Source organism: Eublepharis macularius, chromosome 15 (assembly GCF_028583425.1).
Source record: "Eublepharis macularius isolate TG4126 chromosome 15, MPM_Emac_v1.0, whole genome shotgun sequence".
Lineage (NCBI taxonomy): Eukaryota > Metazoa > Chordata > Lepidosauria > Squamata > Eublepharidae > Eublepharis > Eublepharis macularius.
This window is the reverse complement of record NC_072804.1, coordinates 53,913,740-53,931,586: the sequence shown is the minus strand read 5'-3', so window position 1 is coordinate 53,931,586 and position 17,847 is coordinate 53,913,740. Positions and strand designations below refer to the sequence as shown.

Below are 17,847 nucleotides of genomic sequence, written 5' to 3'. Positions count from 1 at the left end.
GTATTTTTTTTACCTTCACCAGCTTTTAAAAAAATATCCTTGTGTTGCTGGTTACAGTTTAAGGAGAATGGCACAACTGGTCAGTCTAATCAAGGGGTCTGGCAACCAAAGCCAGAGGGCCAAATCTCAGCATCTTGGTTCTTAGCCTGCAGGGTGTGGCAATAGTTGGGGGTGGGACTAGCTCCTCACCAGAGAAGCTCAAGTCATTCAACCAGCCAGTACTGGTGGCCGCCCACACTCCTTGGGGTAGCCATTGGCTTACGCAGGGCCCCGGAGTTTGCTTGGCACTGGGGTCCCAGGCATGGGCTTTGAGGTATGTGTAAGAAGAGAGGCGAGGAACTGAAAGAGGGGAGTTACAGACTGACCAAACATGGCAACAGCTTGGGTTTCGGGCGAGCCTTGGATGTCATCCAAACAATGAGCATTAAAGGAAGAATAAGAGAGATCGTTGTCATGTCAGCGCTCCAGGAGGGATCAGTTGTGCCCTCCTGCGTGGGGGGGCATCCATACATCCCCGGTTTCTGTGCTGTGACTTCTGTTCTGCACATGGAGTGCCCGCCTGATGTGCCCTTCTTTTGGGGGGCCAGGTCCCTTTGCTCATCTGCGTGGGACATCAAAGCAGCTTAGAGTGCACCATGGGGGGTTGAGGGGGTATGCGGAGGGGGAAGGGCTGCACCAGAGCAGCTTAAGTGATGGGGTGGATTAGCAAATAGAGAAAAGGAGGCAGGGTCTGCTTGGAAGTAGCTGCGGCTTGGGAGTGGGGCAGCTCACACAGGGACTGGCAGGTTCTCCCCTGCTCAGCAAGGGAGAAAGGGCAGCCGGTCCAGCTTGCCAGGGTCCTTTCTGGGCCTTTGGCGCCCAAAGATCCTTGGGCCTTTGCCTTCCCTCGCCAGGCAAGCCAGATGGTGCCCAGTTAACCTCCTTCTCTGCTTTAGACCTATTAGAGAGCAGATTAAGGGATGAACGACAGCGGAGGGGGTGGTGAGAGAGAGCTAGCAACTGTGTGTTGGGGAAGAAAGGTTTGCTTTTGCAGCGGCTGTAGACAACTGGGCCTGCCCAGGTCTGCAACCAGAAGGACTTTCGAAGGCAGCAGTTTGGGATTTGCTAAATGAAAGGAAGGGGTCATCCACAATAGGGGTGTTGGGGAAAGAGCTCATAAAGGGGAGGGTACCAGCTTTCTTTCCAAGCCCTGCCCCTGTGCCCCCGAACAGGAGCTTCTGGGGGAAAAGACCGGGAGTGTCAGGTGGGCTTCCTCTCTTGTAGACAAGCAGTCTCCGATTAAGGCAAGAGGTTCTAGCGCCAGCAGCTAGAAACAGGAACCCCGTTTCTTTGCCCGCCGACCCGGGATTCCAACTGAGAGGTCGTCAGAACAAGGAAGAAAATGTTCTTTTTTATTGCATACCTTACTGGTTTTTTTGTTTTTCCTTGTCTTTTTTTTTTAAAAAAAAACCCATCGCATTTGCTTGTGAAATATTTACATCCTGGCAGAGAGCTGGCTGTGCGAGAGAGGGTGCAGAAAGCTCCTCCTCTCTCCCCCCGTCTCTCTTTTTAAAGCAGCCCCCCCATCCCTCTGAAAAGCCCCCCCCCCCCGTCGCCAATTCATGCGTTTGCATCACCTGGTCCATAAAAAGGAAGGCGTCTTAGGCACAAGTTCCCGCAAACCCCACCATGTTGCTTGCACCATAGAGTGTTGAGAAGAGTAAAGTGTAGGGGCCAGATGCAGGAATGGGGGGGAGCCTGGGACCTCTGTCCCCCGCTCCTGTCACCTGGCTCCCGAGGGGCTGGATTTCCCCAATCAGCCCTTAAAGCGAATGTGACACCCTTTCCTCTTACAAAGAGGGAGGGTTTTGGAAAGCACCCGCCGAATATTGCATCGTTAACCTGGGAGGTATTGTGGTCAGTTCGGTTAGATCGTTTTTTGCGTTGGCGATGTCCGACCCGCTGAGCCCCCTTTTCCTGCGGAATCGGACCTGCTCAAACGTAGGCAGACTCGCTTGACTGCGTCCGTCCGAGCGTAGGCACTTGGGCCAGCGAGGAGAGGTCCTTCTTGCGCACCTCGCAGATGGATTTCCGCCTGGCCTGCACACCCCGGATGGCCGTCTTGATCTTGCGCCAGCCCAGATGGTTGAGTTCGGCCAGGTTGAGGAGGACGCAGATGCCGCTCACGGCGAACATGAAGACCAAGAAAACCGTCTTCTCGGTGGGGCGGGACACGTAGCACTCCACTTCTTTGACGCAAGGGTAGCGGTCGCACTCGAAGATAGCTGGCACGTTGAAACCGTAGAGGAAGTACTGGCCTGCCAGAAAACCGATCTCCAAGGCATTGCGGAAAACCACCTGAAGGGGGAAGGTATCTGTAGTGAGTCGTGGTAAGCAACCTGCAAGGGCGCTGTCGAGTCTGGACTCCTGGCGGAAGGCTACGGGGTGAGGTCCAAAAAACCAGGCTCTGGCTTGTCAGCTGAAGTATATTAACATTTGAGGGAGGGGCTCCCCACAAGGCCATTAAACCCAGAATCTACAATGGCCCAACCACCTCTACCTCCTTAATGCAAAACATCAACGCAACTTATCAGTGCAACACAACAACTATGCAATTCACTGCCTCAAATTGGGGCGGTGGCCACCAGAGTTCCATACAGAGATTTCATGGAGGTCTAGATATCTAGCAGCAGTTATAAGCCACAATCACCAAGGGGAACATGCAGGTTCAGAGGCAGTCTATCTTTGAATGCCAGTTACTGGAGGTCAGCAGTGAGAAAGGCCTCATTGCCTACAGGTCTTGCTGGTAGACTTCCAAATGCATCTATTGTCGCATAGTAGTTAAGTGGCTGGGCAGCAAATCATCCTCCTGCTGGTTCGACTCCCACTCCTGCCGTGAGCTCAGCAGGTGGCCTTGGGTAAGCCCCTCCTTTCAGCCCAGCTCTGCAGCTGTATGGTGGGGATAGTACTAACACTGACTTTGTTCACTGCTCTGAGTGGCCTAGAAGAGTGGCATATAAGCACAGTTATTATAATGAGAGCTGCCGTAGTACAGTGGGTAAGTGGTTGGGCTGCGAATCAGCACTCGGCTGGTTCGACTCCCACTCCTGCCATGAGCTCAGCAGGTGGCCTTGGGTAAGCCACCCCTCTCAGCCCAGCTCCTCAGCTGTATTGTGGACGTAATAACAGCACTTTGTTCACTGCTCTGAGTGGGCACTAACCTATCTAGAAGAGTGGTATATAAATGCAGTTATTATAATAATATCATCTGCCCGGCCAACCTTGCCAGCAGGACCTGGGGAGCTATACGGAAAGTGGAACAGCAGGTTTAGTTTAGTGGGCCAGTGGGCTGAAGCAGGGCTCCATTAAAACCTCTTTTGTTGGCCAGACACTTGGTGTTTTCCTCCAAAATCAAATACGGGCATTGCAACCTTCAGAAAAGAAAGCAGGGACACCCAAGACTTTTGTCTACCTCAAACCCATGGTCCCATGTGCCCCAGCCTGATAAAGGTGCCTGGGTGTATCGCCTAGCTCTTTGCAGCTTGCTCTGAGAGGCAGTGGCTCTCTAGAATCCTGGGCAGGGAAGGGTCTTTCCATCCCCTGTTTACTTGTAACAGGTAATGCCAGGGGTTGAAAAGGGAGCTTTACTGCAGAGCCCCTTGCTAAGCAGTAAGGCTCCCCCCCCGCCCCCGCCCGGACTTCCTTCAAGGAAAAGATCCAGAGGAGTTAGCCGTGTTAGTCTGTAGTAGCAAAAAGTAGAGTCCAGTAGATCCTTTAAGACTAACCAAGTTTACTGTAGCATAAACTTTCGAGAACCACAGCTCTCTTCGTCAGATGCCATCCGATGAAGAGAGCTGTGGTTCTAGAAAGCTTATGCTACAGTAAAGTTGGTTAAACTTAAAGGTACTACTGTACTCTTTACTGTTTTGCTTGAAGGAAAAGGATTCAAAAGAGCTCTGACCCCCCCCCCCCGCCTCTTCTTTTGCTAGTCAGGCCACAATTTTGCTGTGGACCCTCCACTCTGAGCACCTCCCTGATCAGCGCAAATGATGGCTGTCCCTTCCAAGTCCATGCCACGTTCTCTGCAGAAGCCAGGCTTGATCCGTCAGCAAGGGAACGGGGCCTCAGGCTGAATTCCAAGCTCTCACAGAAGCTGCTGGGCTGCTTCAGAGCTGTCCTTGGTCCTGCTCTGTTGGGTCCCAGCTGTGCCGTGCCCTTCCGCGGCACGGCTCTACTGCCCTCTAATCCTGCCTGGTGCTGACGGAGTTCTGGATAGGAAGGCCATTTGTTTTCCTGGCAGCTGTGCCAGAGACTCGGGAACAGAACTTGGCAGATATGTCTTGTGCTCCTCGGAGCTGAGCTGGTTGGAGTTGGGAGGAGGGGGCTGCGTGGACTGAGGATGGCAAGCTGTTTTCTGCCACGCTGCCGTTCTTTTGTGCCTTGTTAAACCAATAAGCAGGTGATCACTGCGACAACCCAACACCCTTTATCTCTCTTGCAGAGGCTGCTGGGAAAGGGAGATCGGAATGGCGCTTAAATCCCAGCTTGCACGTCCTGTGCTCTTCCCTCCTAAAAAAATCCCCAACCATCTATTCCAAGAGAATCCACTTCTGCAGCCACAAACACTACATTCTGCAGCCTGAATAACTGGAATCCTTGCCCTCTGTCTAATTCCCTCCTTTTCATTCCATGTAGAGAACGTCCCCTTCCCCAAGAGTTTCCTTGTAGCAATGGGGGATGTCATACCTTGCTCAGGGCTGGAGGGATTATGTGACGTAAATGCCAAGGAAGAGAAATCACAGTGGAGTTAATGCTGTGTCAGAAGAGAAGGCCTAAGTATCCACATTTCACTGACTGGATCAGGGATCCAGGTAATGGGTCAAGAAAGGGGAAGGTGCCCAAAGAGGCGGCACATTTAGGGATCTTGGCAACCAAAGAACAGGGTTTAGGATCACAACTGGGGCAAATGAGGTAGGCCAACTGAAGGTCTATGGACCACATGTGGCTTGCAAAGTCATTTGATTTGCCTCATGTAGCCCTATAAAACGCTGATCAAGGCGTAACTAACATTTTTGCTCTACAATTTCCACTAATATGGAACCTAGAAAGAGTGCTTGGGAGAGATCTTCTAAGTGACATCGTGTTGTCCTTTGGGGTTTCCCCCCAGCTTCTGACTTCACTGCAGAATCGTGGCTGTTTTCAGACGTCTGTAAATAGCGCAAAACTCACGGAACGAGGGTGTCTTCATGGAGCGGTTTCTGACACCACTGTGCCACGAAAACGGAATCGTGGCATGATGCCAGAAATTGTGCCATGAAGACCCCCTCGTTCCGTGAGTTTTGCGCTATTTACAGACGTCTGAAAACGTCCCTTATCTTGACTTACGGGGATGGGACGGGTTGCATGGCAAATGGCATTTCTGACCCACAAATCTCTGGTGCAAATAAAAAGTTGGATGTAAGTTGTAAGAAACACACTGATCCCACAACGGACTGATAATTCTCTCCTGTATGTCAGCTGTGAACACTCAGATTTGTAATGCTGATGTTCAAGTGGGCTTGCACTTACTAACAGAGAAAGCCCTTCCCAGAGAGAGGCCTGCTTGAGTGTAGACCCTAATCACCCATCAGGGGAGGCTAGTTGTAAAGCTAAACACACTTCAAACCCTCGGACTGTTGGACGGAGACCTGAGCAACCCTCGGGAGAATGCAGCAACTGGCTGAATTCTTCAGCTAATACTAAATTTTGTGATTTTTTTTCCCCTTCACTTGGCACTGAATCCCCGCAAACTCACAGCCCATCGTTCAGAGATGCCTGTCTAATCTTTTCTAAATCTCCAGGAAGGTGATCCCACAATTCCCCCGGGCAGCTCCTTCCTTTGCATAACTTCCAGTTCCTAGAGCGAAGGCCTAACTACATCTGGTCTTCCTGTAGTTTAAACTAGCCCAAGACTGGTGGGAGCCTGACCCACGCTCGCATACGTACCCAAGCTTAATTCACAGGCCTCTCTTGCACTCACCCACAAGCAAGAGGTAGACGGGTCTCTGGCTGCTGTTAAGGACAAGGGAGTGGGAGAAAGACAGATTATTTGACACCCCGCCCCCAAAGCACAGCAGGAGCTCCTTCACGGAGCTGCAAGACAGCAGCTCTCAAAAGAAACGGCAGGATTTGAGTCCAGGGGCACCTTAGAGACCAACAAGATTTTCAAGGTGTAAGCTTTCAAGAATCAGAGTTCCCTTCTTCAGATATGTGGAGGAGTGGACTTCCCTAAACCTGAAGAAGGGAGCTGTGATTCTCAAAAGCTTACACCTTGAAAATCTTGTTGGTTTCTAAGGTGCCACTGGACTCAAATCCTGTTCTACAGCAGACCAACATGGCTATCCACTTAAAAAACTATTTTCAAAAGGAAAGTTACTTGCTGAAGGGGTATTGCATGTTGTGGGTTTTTTTTTAAATTACTGTTGCTCTTTTAGGCACTCTTTGTCCCTGCATCTGTCCAATCCTGCTAGCCTCTGTGGACTAGCCTCTGTGGACTAGCAGTGATTGCACGAGGATTGTTTCCAACATCTGCACAAACTCAAGGTTTGCAGAAGGTTGGTGCTTTGAGTTAGTGTGGTCTCCCGCCATACCATTGCAACACCTGACCTCAGGAAGTGACCCAAGACTGGATCTCTGCAGCATGCCTGGCCCTCTCCTGGGTCTCATCCTGGCTCCCTTCAAAGCATCCCTTCTCAAAGCATCATTATGCAATTGGGGCTCAGTTGTCAGGGTGTGCTTTGCTTGATCCTGCAGGGAAAGTCCTTGGAATCCTACTCCACTTGACATGCATAGGGGAGATACACATAGAATAGCATTGGCCTCACATGCTGCAGTGTCACACAGTTGGCTTGCATCAAGTTTCTCAGCTTCCGAGGTCCCTAAATACTCTTGGGGGGGGTAATGGGAGGGTTTCCAGGAACATTGTGGGGTATCTCCCTCCCAAATCTGCCAAGGACTGACCTGGATGATGTAGAACCGGGAGATGCCCTCTTGGCGCTTGACCTTGGAGCTCTTTGGGGGCCGCACAGGGGTACTGGGGATCTCCTTCACTTCGAGGCAGTCAGGTTCCTCCTTGGACGAGCCGTCCGGGTTCTGGACCAAGATGCCGTTCACGTTCTTCACCTTCCTCCCGTCGCGGATGCAGTCCTTCTCCAGCAGCGGGTAAAGGAACGAGTACCGCCGGTCCCGCTGTTTGGCTGACTGGTGCACGGAGTAGGTGATGAAGCAGAGGCTGGGGGTGCACACCAGGATGATCTGGAAGACCCAGTAGCGGATGTGCGAGATGGGGAAAGCCTTGTCGTAGCAGGCCTGGTTGCAGCCGGGCTGCAGCGTGTTGCACATGAACATCGTCTGCTCGTCCTCGTAGACCGTCTCCCCCACGATGGCCACAATCAGAATGCGGAAGATCACGACCACTGTCAGGAGGATCCTAGAGAAGCCACGAGAGAGAAACGAAAGACTAGCCTGGAGGGCCTCTCGTCTCCAAGTTTGGCAACACGGTCTTTTAAGTGTTGCGCTGGCTTAGTCCCAGGCTTAAACAAAGCTACATGCTTGGGTAGGTGTGCAGAAGTGCGCATGTGCACATGGAGGTATCAAAATTTCTCTCTGCACTCTTACAAAAAGTTCCTTTTGAAGGCAAATGATTGTTTGTGCAAATTATTGGAGTGAGTGTTGGTGCAAACTTTATCAAATGGTTCCAGGTGGGGTGCTGTCTTGGAGGGCCACCGGCAGCGGCGAACTAGCAGAGCTGAGCCCCAGTAGCTCCCCAGTGCTGCAGGAGCCTCTTGGTCCAGCCAGCAGTGCAAGACGGAGGCACCAGGTGAGCTCAGGCCGATCCTGGTTGCTGTGGAAGCGCCTGAGGTAAGTGGCCCCCGCAGTGCCGGTTCTGAGCGCCACCGGGGCTGCTCCGCCTGCATTTCCCCTTCTGACCCCCAGAACGCATCCTAATAGGTGGTAACAAGAACAGATCTGAGCACAGAAGCAAGCAGCAAAGCGGGGGATCAGAAGCAGGCGGCGGATCAGAAGGGGCTTGAGTGTCCTGGGCAGCCAGAGTTGGTGAGGCAAAACAGGGAACGGGAAAGGAGGTTCTCTGGGGGGATCTGACTTTGGCTTCTAAACTGCCCTGCCTCTTCAGAGCTGGCTGCCTTATTCTTGGGCTCAGCAGACAAACCTAAACTAGGCCAAGGGACACACACAGGCGTGTGTTTTGTGCTAGAAGGGACCCGTCTCAAACTTTAGCCTTGTAGTAAACTGGGGGAAAGCTTGGGCACGATCGCGATGGCAGGCAAAGGTGGAAAATGGCGCTTCCCCCTTCCCTGACCGATGGGCCCTTCGCTTGGCACCTCTCGTAGTTCTGAGGAACATTCTAATCCATCGAACAGAAAAGACAGGAAACAACTGGGCATGGGCAACTGGTGGGCATTCGTCCTGCCATGACATCCAACGCCAGTCCCCCAGTAAGTTCTAACGTTAAGGGCCTGGGACGGTGCTACGGTTTTATGTTTCATAGGGATGGAGCATAATAACGGGGAGGGGTGAAGCAGGATTCTTGTGCTGCTAAAAGGAACCTCCGTGCATGAATGGCTAAAAGGAACCTCCATGTTGAGAGGCAGGGCTCTGAACACCCGTGCCAGGAGGCAACATTGGGAAACGGCTTGGCCTCTTTGCCTGGCTTGCTGGCCTTCCAGGGCAATACTGTGTGAAACAGGATGCTTGACTCGATGGGCCACTTGTATGATCCAAGAGGGACCCCTCAGAGTCTCTCTACACAAGACATCTGACATGGGAAGAACACATGTTGGGAGATGCAACGGTAGCTGGGAAGGGTAGTTTTAAAAGACAGAACCGGCAGCAGGGCAAAGGCTTTGCTATACACTGGAGCTGTGTGAAGGGGCTGTGAAATGCCAGAAGGGAAACTTCAGCCCATTATAACCTCTCCAGGTCCAAGCCCAGCCCGGGAAGGCAGCTCCAGCCCATTTCCATTCCTCACTGCCCTCTGGTTGTGATCCCACACAGTTTTAGACTGGAGAGGTGAAATTGACAGAGCCTTTGAAGAGCTGAAGATGAAATTAACAAACCCTCTGAGGAGAGATCTCTGCTGGCTCTGTCTTTTAAAACTATGCTTCCTGGCTAACATTGAGTCTCCCTACACTTGTCGAATATGTGCTGAGGCATCTCGTGTAGAGAGACTCTTAGGTGATCCAACAGAGCTCCTCTTAGGTTCTTATATGTTCTACATTCACTTTCCAGTCTCCTGTTTTGGAGAAAATAGGGACAAGTTGGAGAGACAGCCCTGCAATGTTATCCTTCCAAAAAGCAGTTTCTAAAAAGAAATGAGGGGGACTTGCCAAAAAATCATGCCATCAGGTGTGTCGAACACATAGGGATGAGTTAGGTTTGCGCTCGGCACATGCACAGAAATGCTCTGGCACAGAAAGCCGGTTTCTGCGGCTCTGCCCTCTGATTCACGGCCTGGCAACCTGTTTCCTGTTCTAAGAACGAGAGGAAATGTGGGAAGAGATGGAAGGGGGGGCAATTCTGAGGAGCGGCCCTGGGGCTGGGGAGAGTTCTTGCGATAGAGGGCATTTCGGGATGCTAGATTCTGCCTCTTTCCTCCTTTGCTGTGTGTAGCTTTCATTTCGCACTGGAAATATGTTGTGTGGGCAGGAGCTGGTGTCTGTGTGAGACGTGGTCTTATGCGCAGACAATCTGAAGTTTGAACTTGAAAGACTTTTTCAAATGTGAACTTTCCAAACTGGAAGATAGTTTCAGGTGGCTAGCTGTGTTGTTCTGCAGTAGAAGAGCAAGATTCGGGTCCAGCAATTCCTTAAAGACCAATTAGGTTTCCAGGGTATAAGCTTTTAGGAGTCAAAGCTCCCTTTTTTCACCCCTCGTATCTGACGAAGGTAGCTCTGACTCTTGAAAACTCATCCCCCAGAAATCTAATTGGTTTTTAAGGTGTTACTGGACCCAAATCTTGCTCTTCCAAACTGGAAGGCACAGAGAAGGCCAAGTTTTAGAGTTCACAGTCTATATTTATCTGGGTGGAGTTGGGCCTATCAGCCTGAGAAAACCTTGGCAAGAGTGTCAAAGGACTCAAACCCGTCTGGACCAAGCCGGGTTGGCCAGAGAAGCCAGCGCTTTGCATTCTGAGAGTGTTAAAAGGAGATACGTCTTGCTCGCAATTTAGGTGGAGAATTTCTTTTTCTAAAGGGAACGGGAAAGGAGGGAGACCAAAGGGCAAGGATTAAAAGATGGCGTGGTGGGGCTGCTCTTTAAATCTGAGAAAAGAGACAATAGTGTAAATCTCTGGTGGAAGGGGGTATTTCCATAGCTAAAGAGCAAAAAGAGAAAGAACAGATGTGGGGTTTTGAAAAGGAAGAGAGAGTGGGATAAAAAAGGGAGAAAGCGAACGCCTGAAGAGGCCAAAAGCTGAAATCAAGCAGGTGGATGGAGGGAGGTCTAGGAATGGATGCTCCTCTGCAGTACCTAGGCTCGGTTGCTGTTGGAGACAGGATGCTGGAATGGATGGACCAACTGGCTAAGCTCCTAAGCACTAAACATTGTTCATCCTTCTTCCACCTCACCTATGTCCATCCATCCCAGCATCAATCCATCTTTCCTTCCCACCTTCTGTTCCTTATTTGCTTTGCTTTTCACACACATTCATCCCAGGAACTTGATCTCACCAGGCTTAGTTCTCCCCGCCCCGCCATTTCACCCGAATGCCACGGCAGGAGGGAGACCTACCAGGCTTTATATTCTTGCAGGAGGGGAGGAGACTTGATAAAAATTGGGGGAGTGAACATGGCGGGGGTGGAAGAGAAGTGAGAGGGCACAGCATCTTTAAGTCACCCCAAGTATGAACTTTTGAAAATAGCCAGAAGGGGGCAGTGATCAATCCTCTGGAACGGCTTTCCCCCACCTCTCTCGCTCATTTCTCATACACGCCCCGTTTTTGGGACTGCCCGACTTATTTGGGAATCCTCCCATCCGATTTCAAAGATCCTAGATGTGCACTGGAAGGAGGCACTCTGTACATGCCCAGAGGCACTCTTCCTTTGGGTTGCCGTGTCTGCCTTCTCTGAGCACTCAGGCTAGCAATCCCATGCTGGTCCCACTCCCTCCTGTGCCTACCTTCTGTCATCTCTCCCGCTGCTGAAACGTCTCCAGATAGCACTTTGGGGCAGGGACCTTTCAGTTAAACTGAATATACAACCTATCAGCTGAGATGCTGGCCCTGCCTTTTCCTCCTTATCCCGTTTCAGGCAATGCGGTATTTCAGGCCCCTTTTTGAGTGGGGAGACCCCCGCCCCAGTTCTGCCCCGCAAGGGTGGAATCAGCAGGCCGGTGTCCCCAGCCATTCCTCTCCTGGCTGGGAGGCCGCTGGGGTCAGCGTCTGTCCAAGGAGGGAGCAATCCCGCCTGCCCTTCCGCCTGCCAAGCAAGCTTGCACTGCAGAAGGAAAGGGTCAGCCGGCGAGGGAGGGCCAGGGAGGGCGAGCAGGAAGCCGGGCGCCCGGCATACGGCGCGCCTCCAACCACTAAACGCTACTCTCCTAGTCCCGGCTAATCTCCTCCGCAGCCCCCAAACCGGGATCCACTTCCTCGCAAGGAATCCTGGTGCAGGTGGAGGGGGGGGGATCTGGCGCTCGGCCCCTTTCTGCAAAGCCAGGCAGCCCCAAGAAGCCCCGGGCGCATTGCGAGAAGGGCAGGTTCGCTTCTGCCGCCCGCCTGCCCCGATTCCGACTCCAGAGGCGCGTCGTTCGCCCCTTTCTCCTTCGGAGCCAGCTCGGAATCCCGGGGTTCCTTCCCGGCTTGCTGCAGCCCGCCCCCTCTTCCCCGGAACTTTCCGGCTCCGGGCCGGGACGCATGCCGAGACGCGCCGCCGGCCCTCCTCACCTGCCGATCATGGTCGAGTGCTGCTGCACCGCCGCCTCCAGCAGCCGTTCCAAGATGGTCCACTCGCCCATCGCTCCGGCCTGGACGGGCCTCCCGGCATCCGAGGGGGGCTCCGAGACGGGACGCGAGCCGGCGCCGCCCTGCGCCCCCGCGGCTCTGCGGCCTCAGCGCCGGCCCCGCCGCCCCATCAGCTGCGCGCAGCCCCGCCGCCGGGGCTCGGGGCCGCAGCCGGAGTGGCCCCCCGCCGCATGCTGGCGCCGGCGGCGGCTCCGCTCCGCTCCGCTCCGCTCCCTGCCCGCCCGCTCGGCTGCCTCCCGCGGCCGCTCTCAAGGACGCCCGGGCGGCGGCGGCGGCGGCGGATTAAGCGGCAGGCGCGGCGCGCGGGCTCCCTCCCCGGCGGCGTGCGCGCCTCCGGCCCCCGCGCTCCCCGCGCCGTCACTCGCCGCTCCGCCGCGGCGCCTCCTCCCGCCCGCTCCCCGCAGCGCGCAGCAGCCCGCCGGGGCGCCCGCCCCATGCGGAGCGGCCTCGCCTGCGCCCGCTCGGCCGGGGGGCTGCGCGCACCTGCTGCTGCGGCGGCGGGGCGGGGGGCGGCCGGAGAGGCGCGCCCGGGAATCCTGAGCGCTGCTTTGCAAAGGCGCCGGGTGGCTTGCGCGCGCGGAGGCGAGGCGGCGGCGTCGCGTGCCCCACGCGCCCCCTTCGCGCCCTCGCTGCGGTGCTTGGCTTGGTTGGGGGGGCTGCAGCAATATCGCGGCTGCTGCTGCTGCTGCTGCTGCTGCGCGCCCCTCTTGCGGCGTTTCTGCGGCATCCCTTCCTGCAGCCCGAGGATGACGCCCCCGTCCCTGCGCAACCCCGGCTGCATATTTGCTGCCCTTCCATTGGCTTCTAGAAGTGGCCGGGAATGGCAGGATTTCTCGGTGTGTGAACAGCCCCTGGCATGTGCGCGCTGCAGAGAGCGAAGTGCCCTCCCCCACCATGCGGTGCTGCGGCAGGGGTCTCTCCCCTGCCCCTCCCTCTCCGCACCAATGCAGGGGCTCTGCCTCCGTTTGGCCAGCAGCCCCCCCCCCCCTTTATGCCATCGGCCTTAAGCGTCCAGAGAGGGGTGCTGTGAGGTTGTCCAGCAGAAGGGACTGTAGACGGTGTTGTGGTTGAGGCTGTGGATTGTTGGGTTTTGGTTTTGTTACTCAGAGCAGGTCTGTTAATGAGAGGACGTTTTGGAGGTCTTTCCTTCATAGGGTCGCCATAAGCCGAGGCAACTTGACAGCGCAAAGCACTCACAGACACCCACGTTGTGAGTGACCCAGTTTGGGAGGTTAGTATGTCGTTTAAGTAGGGAATTACATTATTGGAGACTGGGCTTCTCAGTGGTGTGGTACCACAGCAGTGATCTTTCTGAACACTCTTTAATTTCTTCCATTTAATGAATGGACACCATCTGTTCCCCGAGGGTTAAGAAAAGTGTAGCATTTCCTGATGTTATGGTGAGGGTTTGCATTGATGCACCAACCTGGGCATTGGATAGCTATCTCAGCTGCCAGAGAAGAAGATTTCTCCTCTTCCCTGGATTTCCTGCCTCTCCACCAGTGCATCTAAGCACGTGCAGAGTGCTCTGGCCCTCCTGCACTGAGCAAACAGCCCGACTTCTGAGTCAAAGAGGATTATTTCCTAGCCCATTCATGGAGAGTAATGTGTAGAGCTCAGCCATAAAACTCCTTGGGTGTGACGTATTTGTTGCTAGCTATTCTCCTCACCTACCTTGCTGGGTTGTTGTGAGGAATAAGTAGGAAGATACTTAGGAACACCACCCTGAGCTCCTTGGAGCAAAGATTAGGTGCAAACTTTTTAAAATAACAGAACTTGTGTATATTATTTCTTGCTGAGATGAGGAAAGCCCTTTTCGAAGGGCAAAGGGCTCTTATGGTTTCAAAGGGTATCCACCTGTCCACAAAGGCCTGGGCGTTGGAGTCTGTCCATTTGTGATGCTGTCACCTTTTTGCCAAAAGCCTGACTTTCTTGCCAGGAAAAGCGTTGCTTGTCTTTAAAAAAATGCTTCGAAATGACATGCTTAACGAAAAGAAGCAAACTGAATGGTGGTGCATCGGACCAATCAAAGTTTATAGCACAATTAATCTGCTAGTCCTTAAAGTGCTGCTAGACTTTGGGTCGCTTTTGCTGCTAAACTCCCATGTGCTGAGCAGGTGTGTAAAGGCATAGGAAAGGACCAGGTAAGAATCTGGCAACCCTGCCTTGTGCTGGTTTCTCCCCACCCCAATTTTGCGTCTTTGTCCCCTTCTCCTTTCAGCTGGTTTGGAACAAGTTTGTTCTTCTGAGGCAGAGATTGCAGTTGCAAGAAACGTGGCCGTATCGCCGCTCAGTGGCTGCAGGGTGAATTGCACCCAAGCAGGGCTGACCTACGTCAAACTGTCTCGACCGGTCCAGGACTGAGCCTGAATTTCCATCAATGAATCTGTTGTTTTAGGGCAGGGGTTTGGGTAGCATCGCCCTTGAATCTGTTTCAGTTCTGGCAGTTTGCAGATGGGCACGGCTTAAGATAGAGCCGGAGGTCCTGCTTCGAATGCAGCCCTAGAACAGTGCTCTGGCACATGTGCAGAGCGCATGTCTCTTCATCCTCAGTAGCCATAGGGAGCTGTTGGTAAAGAGTTATTTAATAAAACGAATCCAGATTTAATTTTTTTTTTACTTTGCAAGATTGGTTAAAAATTGGGAGAACGTCACCCATTATAATATAAGAGGTATGTGGGGGTAGCATGATTCGCTTCAAGCAGGATGCTTGAGAGACCGCATTTTTGTGCAGGGCCAGTGTGTCAGATCAATGCACCTTTGCGCTCAGCCAGGCCCAACCACAGAAGCCAGAAACAACCTCCTATCATGATTCAGAGATGCATTGCGCAGCCATTTCCACGGAGAAGGAGCAGGCATGGTCTCGGCTTCATTCAAACTACCTTCCATTTTTTTGCTGGAAAAGGAGTGGGTGGGAGATGTCAGTCGCCTCCTAGACTGCTATCAGTGGCCGGTGGGTCGTCATGTGTGGCTTGGTGGATGGTGTGGAAAGCGAGCCCAAAGGCTTCCAAGGTCTGGGGAAAGCCCACCTAAGCCCACCTCCTCGTGTGATGCTGCTGCCTTAGAGGGACATTGCTATGGAGACGGGAAGGGGGTGGCAGGCTGATTTTCGTGGCCTGATGTGACCCAGTTCCTCCGCTCTTGTTGAGGGGCTCTTCTTAAGCAGGGTGGTGAGTGTGAGGACAAAGAGTGACAGTCTTTCCCTTTTCCCCGCCTGGTGGGCCTGAAATGCCTTATTTATCCCATGGTGGAGCCAGGGCCAAGGGGAAGAGGGGTGAGAAGAAAGAGCGGGGCATTACTTTTCATTTTAAACAGGCCTTTCCCCTAACCAGATCACAGCAGTGAGATGAGGCAAACCAGTGGATGAACGCCCAAGTCATAAGAAAGCAAAATGGGGAAGGGTCAAAATCGGACATCCCCCTCCCCCATCTCATTTTCTTGTGGCCTCAGTCCCATCCATTCCAATGGGACTTATTTTCAGGAAATTAGGATAGCAGCCCTTTTACAACCAACCCTAACTACGTTTACTGGGATATAAGTCCCCTTGAGTTCTATAGGTATTATTTTCCAGTCATAGATCCAGAGGAGTTAGCCATGTTAGTCTGTAGTTACAAAACAATAAAGAGTCCAGTAGCACCTTTAAGGCTAACCGATTTTATTGTAGCATAAGCTTTCGAGAAACACAGCTCTCTTCATCTGATGCAACTGATGAAGAGAGCTGTATTTCTTGAAAGCTTATGATACAATAAAGTTGGTTAGTCTTAAAGGTGCTACTGGACTCTTTACTATCCAGTAGGAAAGTGAACCTCTACAGTCAGCCCACAGGGGACTTGCTTAGACAGACGAACGTCCAAGCACTCTTTTCTTTCAGTTGCGTGTGCCCAAAGCAGGCTGCGGCTTTCATACAAATAAGTTCATCATAGTAGAAACGTTTTCGCTGCCAGCAGGAAGATCTGAAGAAGGACGTGATTTATTGCTTTTAGACCAGTTGGGGAAGACCACTTAGTTTTAGGAAGGCACCCCACACATGCTTGGACCGCTTGGGAAGATTCAGGGCTTGCGATGTCGCGCAAAACTCTCGCGAGAAGACACTATCTTCCGTGTTTTTTGTGCGATGTTTCGCAACGTTCCAGGAGCAAGTAAGTAGTGTGAAAACGGCAATGTCTTGCTGTCCTAGACAAGTGAAAAATCTTTACCCGTTGGGCTGCAGAATAGGCTATGTAGAGTTGAATAGGATACTATTTTTTATTTTCCTTTAAAATGCTCACTGTTTTCTTTATCCTCTCTCCTTTAAAACTGTCTCTCTGCTCAATGTGAAAGAAATCTAACAGAATATACTAATTTTTACTCCTATATATCCTTATATTGACAGTTATATGCAGCTCCTATAATGTTTTTGCTAAGTTTCATGTGTATAAAGATTCAATGTTTCTGTATTAAGATTGTTACCCTACTTCTTTGTATTGTTGATATTCATGCAATAAATTTTTTTTTAAAACCCTGTCTCTCTGCATTGGGTGGGGGTATCTGGTATCTCTGACGAAGAGAGCTGTGGTTCTCGAAAGCTTATGCTACAATAAAGTTGGTTAGTCTGAAAGGTGCTACTGGACTCTTTACTATTTTCCAGTCAATATGTTTAGGACAGAAGCCTGGGATGGGGCCCAATCCCAACAGGAATCTCTCCTTCGCAATCCTCCCTGGACTGAACGAGAGGTATGCAAAACCCCAAGAACTGTGGCACCTTAGAGACCAACAAGATTTTCACGGTATAACCTTTCGAGAGTCAAAGGTCCCTTCTTCAGATACTTCTGCTGCAGCCCAACACGGCTACCTACCTGAAATTTAATGCTGCATTGACTCTCAAATTGGGTATGTCCTCACAGATTCTAAATAATCTTCTTCACGTGGGACATCCTGTTCTTTTGGTCTTGCAATGCATTCCTTAGTTAGAGCTCTGCAGTTGCACCCAAGGGTGCAAACCTCCCACCATCATAGGACTGGAGCTGGAAGTGGCACTTGGTGGCCAGAGATGCCAATTCTTCCCACCCAAACCAAATCGAAGGGAGGCGGCACTTGCTGGAGCAATCCAGATTGATTCTTGGCACCTTTTTGGTTCACCCTTCAGGAATTGTGCTGCTTGGTGGCTGCCATGCAACCATCTTGTTTGTGTAACCGCCGGAACAGTGTGCCAGTCCTTGTCTTTGCCAGCTGGCCCCAGTGTACAGCTCGCACCGTCCACATCAGTTGGCTCGGAGCCTGCCTCTTTGGGCTCAGAGGTGACCTGTGGATTTTGCAACTGTTCCCTGTGAGAGAGGCCAAGGGCCTACTTAATGAGTGGGACTGGGTCAGCTTCCCCAAGATGCTGCCGCCTTAATTCTGAGCAGCCTTGACTGTTTCCTGGGTTGTGTTGGCTATGGACAATGTTATTTGTGAACTGCGTGTTCAAAGATGCAGCCAGGATCAATTATTGATGGTCAGCGCTGGCCCAAAGCAAAGCGATCACCGAGGTGCCAGGTTTTGAGGGATGCGAAAAAGCAAAAGGATCCTTATCTACGGGTCTGAAATGAAACTTGGCCTTATCTGGCTTCTACAGTCTGGTCTTCTGTTGCAGCCATGAAGGAACACGGAGGGTTTTTGAAGAGCTGCTTTATTTTTATGTTATTCATTTTGAGTGCCCAGTAAGTTCATTCTAGACTTTTCACTCTTCCATCAGTTGAATGGGGTGTGTGTGTGCCAAAATCGTAGTTCGCCTTAGGTGCCAAAAAGCCGTGGGCCCTCCCGTCAGTGGTTACAATGGCACTTTTTCTATTGGTTGTGTGTGCAGGGCTGTTGGGCAAAATAAATTTCTGTCC

The 17,847-nt window shown here is 52.2% G+C and overlaps 1 protein-coding gene across 1 annotated transcript; it reads right to left on the bottom strand.

The window, feature by feature from the left end:
• Positions 1–1,766: 1,766 nt before the first annotated feature.
• Positions 1,767–12,003, bottom strand: LOC129343451 (gap junction delta-2 protein-like). Its single transcript, XM_054999649.1, has 3 exons — positions 11,918–12,003; positions 6,979–7,447; positions 1,767–2,337 (listed from the first exon to the last, which is right to left on the bottom strand). Exons 1-3 carry the CDS (start codon positions 11,986–11,988, stop codon positions 1,975–1,977), a joined length of 903 nt encoding a protein of 300 aa, XP_054855624.1. The 5' UTR covers positions 11,989–12,003; the 3' UTR covers positions 1,767–1,974.
• Positions 12,004–17,847: the final 5,844 nt, after the last annotated feature.

What these genes read in the sequence shown, in the direction of transcription:
- LOC129343451 (XM_054999649.1), bottom strand. Translation starts at nt 11,988, where the DNA reads ATGGGCGAGTGGACCATCTTGGAACGGCTGCTGGAGGCGGCGGTGCAG. An exon ending in CACTCGACCATGATCGGCAG is followed by an intron (nt 7,448 to 11,917) that starts GTGAGGAGGGCC and finishes TGGCTTCTCTAG; the next exon opens with GATCCTCCTGACAGTGGTCG. An exon ending in CCCGGTTCTACATCATCCAG is followed by an intron (nt 2,338 to 6,978) that starts GTCAGTCCTTGG and finishes TTCCCCCTTCAG; the next exon opens with GTGGTTTTCCGCAATGCCTT.